This window comes from Salvia miltiorrhiza, chromosome 1 (assembly GCF_028751815.1).
Source record: "Salvia miltiorrhiza cultivar Shanhuang (shh) chromosome 1, IMPLAD_Smil_shh, whole genome shotgun sequence".
NCBI lineage: Eukaryota > Viridiplantae > Streptophyta > Magnoliopsida > Lamiales > Lamiaceae > Salvia > Salvia miltiorrhiza.
The window spans coordinates 56,082,390-56,087,805 of NC_080387.1; the positions used below are offsets into that span (position 1 = coordinate 56,082,390).

A 5,416-nucleotide genomic window follows, 5' to 3' on the forward strand; every position below is an offset into this window, starting at 1 on the left:
TCTTCGGCTGCAACGTCGGGAAGCAACTTGTGCGTCTTTATTCTATGTAGCACATTATTATATACTATATCTTCTACTTCCTCTATATATATACTAGAAAATTCACACTGCGTGAGACGCCGTGTTGCCATATATAATTGCTCCGCAAATTATGGAATCAATTATAATCAAATTTGTTGTCTTATCTATTTACAATTTTCAAAGTCATAATGTTTAATTTGGTCTAAATAATCTTTATTAAGTGCATCCATATCAATATTGAGCTAAAGACATATACAAGATAATCATTGCTAATTATTTTTTACCATCTCGTGTAAACGTAAATTGAAATCAATCAACAGATTACTGCTATTATTTCTCATAGTGGTGAACATAAGAAGCCTTATATGAAAATTACAAAGCACAATATATAATTAAATATTAGCAACATCACTAAAAAATCACAATATATGAAAATTACAAAGCACAATATATATAATTAAATATTAGCAACATCACTAAAAATTAGGACCCGTCATTCCAATAATAATCCATTATTTTTAAGGTTTTAGTTTAATTTTACAATAATTAATTAGGACCCTTCATTCCAATAATACTCCATTGTTTAATTTCGAAATCATTAATACTCCATTATTTTTTAGGTAGGCCCCTTTGGAAAAAGTCCATATAAGACAGAGAGGCAGATGAGTTTTCCTCACATAGTGTAGGGGCTTGGCAGGGCAGGTGAGAAGAAAAAGAAAAAAATGGTGGAGGAAGTGAGCAACAAACAGGTGATATTCAAGGGCTACATTAATGGATATCCCAAAGAATCTGATATGATTCTCAAAACCTCCACAATCAAACTGAAGGTGCCGGAAGGCTGCAGCGACGCCGTTTTGGTGAAGAATCTCTACTTATCCTGCGATCCTTACATGCGCAGCCGCATGACCAAAACCGACCACAACTATGTTCCCATCTTTACCCCTGCCCAGGTCACTCTTTCCTCTTCTCTTTTCCTACTTTTCTTCTTCACTTCCTTCGTTTCTCATATTTATCACTAAGAGGGTGTTTGGCTAAGCTTAGCTTAAAGAGCTTATAAACTCTTTTTTTTTTTTGATAAATTAATAATATTAAATAAAAAAATTTAAAGACCGCGTCACAGAGAACTCGAACCCAAGATCTTTGTCCTTACTACTTGGCCAACACACGCACACCAGAGCTTATAAACCTTTGAAACTTATAAGATGTAGTTTCTTAAGAGCTTATAAATTCTCAAATTGTTTGGATAATTGAACTAATAAGTTAGAGAGAGAAAATCTTTATTCGAGAAAGAAAAACTAAGAGAGATAAAATTAGAATGATATAAGATGAAAATAAAAAAAAATCATAGTTGAATTATTTTTACAAAATAAATGTTATTTATAAGATAATGAGAAAATAAGTTGGATAGATGAACTTATTTTTAGGAGTTTATAAGTTATTAGAGCTTATTTTTACAATTTATAAGATTTTGAGGAGCTTATTTTGTCAAACGCTTTGAAAGAGATTATAAGCTCAGCCAAACACCCTCTAAAAAGTGAAGCATCTGTTTTTTTTTTTATAGAAAGAAATTAAATTAGAAAATAATATAGAAAGTGTTCGGATGAGCTTATAAGCTCCTCAAAATAGTTTATAAGTTGTTCGAAAGTTTATATATAAGCTATTAAATAGTTTATAAGTTGTAAAAATAAGCTTCAATAACTTATAAGTCATCGAAAAAAATAAATTTTTTTATCTCAATTTATTGTTTCATAATGCAGCAATTTTATAAATATTTATTATTTTATAATTTGATAATTTCATTATATACCCTTTAAATTCATCTTTCTTTGAATTTTTCTATCTGACAAAGATTTTTTCTCTCAATTATCCAAATATTTATCAACTTAAACGTTTTTTAGAAGCTACTACATGTTTAAATTAAGTTTAGCCAAACATCGCTCAATCAATGCCTATGTCAAACAAAAGCGACTAAAAAAAGACTAAAGTTTAAAGTAGAACTTAAACTAGAAATAAAGTTCTCGCTTCATCCACAAAAACTCTTCTTCAATGAATTGGACACGGATTTAAGAAAAAATAATTGTTTATTTTGTGAGTGAAGAAGATCCGACAAATTAAAAAAAAATGTGATAATTAGTTATTTTATAGTATAATTTATTAATGGCATGTGTTTATTTGTGAGAATTTGAAGAGTGATAATTGGAGTAGTATGCAAGAATTTTTGTGAAATAAAAAAAGTAAAAGTTATCCTGGAAAAAGTGGTTACCTGTGACAGCCGATGAGTGGAGAAGGAGTGGGAAAAGTGGTGGATTCTTCTCATCCCGATTTCAGAAAGGGAGATTTGGTTGCGGGCATAACTGAATGGGAGGAATACAGTCTTATTAAATCTACAGCCTTTATTCGCAAAATTGATGAGCAGGCTGGTGTGCCTCTCTCCTACCATCTCGGAATCCTTGGTAACACTAATTAATTTAATTATGAATTAAAATTGGATAATTGATTAATTAGATTACATAAATGAAGGGATGCCTGGGTTGACTGCGTACGTGGGTTTCTACGAGATATCATCTCCAAAAGAGGGCGAAACAGTGTTTGTTTCGGCTGCATCAGGAGCTGTTGGGCAGCTTGTTGGCCAGTTCGCTAAGCTCTCCGGCTGCTACGTCGTTGGAAGTGCAGGCACCAAACACAAGGTTAATTAATTCGCTATATATATATCTACAAATTAAGCCCATTATTAACTTATATTAATTAGGTCGATCTCCTCAAGACCAAATTCGGGTTCGATGATGCATTTAACTATAAAGAAGAAGCTGATCTAGATGCAGCTTTGAAAAGGTTAGCACGAATTACGTAATGTTGCTGTTTGTAATGAAAAATTAATGTAGCTTTCTGAATATAGTATATTGAATTGTGTGGGATGCATAGGCATTTCCGAGGAGGGATAGACATATACTTTGATAACGTGGGAGGGAAGATGCTGGACGCGGTGCTTCCCAACATGAATTTTAATGGTCGGATCGCGACGTGCGGCATGATCTCGCAGTACAACCTGACAGAGGCCGAAGGTGTCACAAACTTGTTTTACATTATGGCCAAACAGATCCGGATGCAGGGCTTTCTGTGTTATTATTACCGCCATCTCTATCCAAAGCTTTTCGATTTAGTTGTGCCGCTTCTCAAACAAGGCAACATTGCATACGTCGAGGACGTCGCCCAAGGCCTTGAAACTGCGCCCGCTGCGCTGCTCGGCCTCTTCTCCGGCCGCAACGTCGGCAAGCAGCTCGTGCGTCTTGCCTCCGTCTAGCATCACTATTCTATATCACACCGCGCGTGAGACGCGCTGTTGCAATAATTGTGATGTCTTATCTATTTACAATTTTCAAACTCATAATGTTTAATTTGTTTCAAATAATCTTTAATTAATATCAATACTGAGTTAAACATACAACATAATTTTTTTTTTTTTGATAAGGAAAGTAAATATTATAGAACGAAAAGGCACCAGTAGTACCAAGAAGATTACAAAATCATCGGGGATTCATCATTCGACATCCACCTATGAAACCCAACTCCATCATTAACAAAACCAAAAATTCTACCCCAACTCCACACTCTAGCTTTGATTTCTCCAAACAAGTTTGCACTTTCCCATCTTTTGTTCTCAAATCTACTCTCATTCCGCATTTTCCAAATAAGCCAAGTAGTACAACACCAAAGAGCCATCAAGAGCTTCTTATTTCTTTTCCGGCCACTCAAACTAGTAAAGAACTGAAAGTGCGAGGGCACGTCATATGGCTGCGCCATGCTAACTCCGAGCCATTGAAAGATTGCTTCCCATACCTTTGAGGTCTTTGGACAGTGGATCAACACGTGGTTCGTAGATTCCTGCCGATGAAAACAGGCGTTACATCCCACCTCGACTTCACACAACATCACATTTCTTCTCAAGAGGTTGTCACACGTCGGAATTCTGTTCTTCAAAATTCTCCATGCGGTAAGCTTGACTTTGTTTGGAATAGGGATCTTCCACACCTTCGTACTCGTATCAGTTTCCTCCACCGCCTCCGTAGTCTCGTTTGCTTGATCTTTAATAGCTTCATAAGCGGACTTGGTTGTAAAGCCTCTCCCAGTGTCGCCATTCCATGTCCATCCGTCCTTGTTACCTGCACACAGATTAGTACCAGAAACAAGGCTAAGCAGCTCCGAAACTCCTCCCCTCTCTCTCTCAAACAGCTCTCTTCTCCACCTTAAATCCCAACACCATCCAGTATCAGTCCATTCCCCAACTTCACAGATTGCAGCTTCTTTATTCGCACTCAACTGAAAAAGTCTAGGAAAAGTAAACTTCAACGGCTTTTGACCAACCCACCACTGAGTCCAGAATTTAAAGGTCTTCCCATCCCCCACCTTTGGCTTCAAATTTTGAAGAAACCAAAAATTGCTCGCCCCTCCCGCTGCAGAAACGATCTTCGGCCACCACCCATCTCTAAATCTACCTTTCCCCGCGTTTTCCATACCTGTCTCTCCCCACTCAACCTCACCATAAATGGACCTAACAATTTTTGCCCAAAGCATGTCCCTTCCAGTAAGGTACTGCCACAACCATTTAACGACTAGTGCCTGATTAAACCACTCAATATTTTTAAGCCCCAAGCCTCCTTCATCTTTTGAAGCACAAAGCACCTTCCACTTCACCCAAGCAATCGCACTTTTACTAGCACCCCCTCCCCACAGAAAATTACCAAGTAAAGCATTTAGAGAACTCACAATTGATTTTGGTAAACAGGTAAAAGAGAGCTGATAAATCGGTATGGATTGAAGCACAGCCTTCACCAAGGTCACACGGCCCGCGAGAGAAAACTTCCCATTTTTCCACGAATCGATTTTCTTTCTCACCTTCTCAACCAAGTATTTCCAATCAGCAACCTTTTTGCCCTTGCTGCCCACTTTAATACCGAGGTAATTGAAAGGTAAGGAGCCCACATCACAACCCAAAACAGCCGCCATCCTCTCGATCGTATCCTCCTCGACCCCAACTCCGAAGAGACAGCATTTTTTGAAATTGACGGCAAGCCCTGATAGTAGCTGGAACACTCTGAGAATCATTTTAACTGCCACTGCATTTCTTTCATCATCCTCCATCAAGAAGACCGTGTCATCAGCGTATTGGAGGTGCGGAATTGAAATGTCATCATTTCCTACCTTTACCGGCTTAATCAGCTCCTTGTCAACAGCTCTCGTAATCAAAGAGTGGAGCCCCTCCGCTGCAACAAGAAAGAGAAACGGGGAAAGCGGATCCCCCTGCCGTAATCCTCTTTCTAAACACACCTCACCAGATGGAGATCCATTTACCAAAATATTCGTCGTCGCCGAGGAGATACAACCTCGGATCCATTTC

The 5,416-nt window shown here is 37.7% G+C and overlaps 1 protein-coding gene across 1 annotated transcript; it reads left to right on the forward strand.

Moving 5' to 3' along the window:
• Positions 1-626: 626 nt before the first annotated feature.
• On the forward strand, positions 627-3,447 carry LOC130996555 (2-alkenal reductase (NADP(+)-dependent)-like). Its single transcript, XM_057921841.1, has 5 exons — positions 627-971; positions 2,294-2,474; positions 2,542-2,708; positions 2,771-2,853; positions 2,944-3,447. The coding sequence occupies exons 1-5, from the start codon at positions 744-746 to the stop codon at positions 3,320-3,322; spliced, it is 1,038 nt and encodes a 345-aa protein (XP_057777824.1). The 5' UTR covers positions 627-743; the 3' UTR covers positions 3,323-3,447.
• Positions 3,448-5,416: the final 1,969 nt, after the last annotated feature.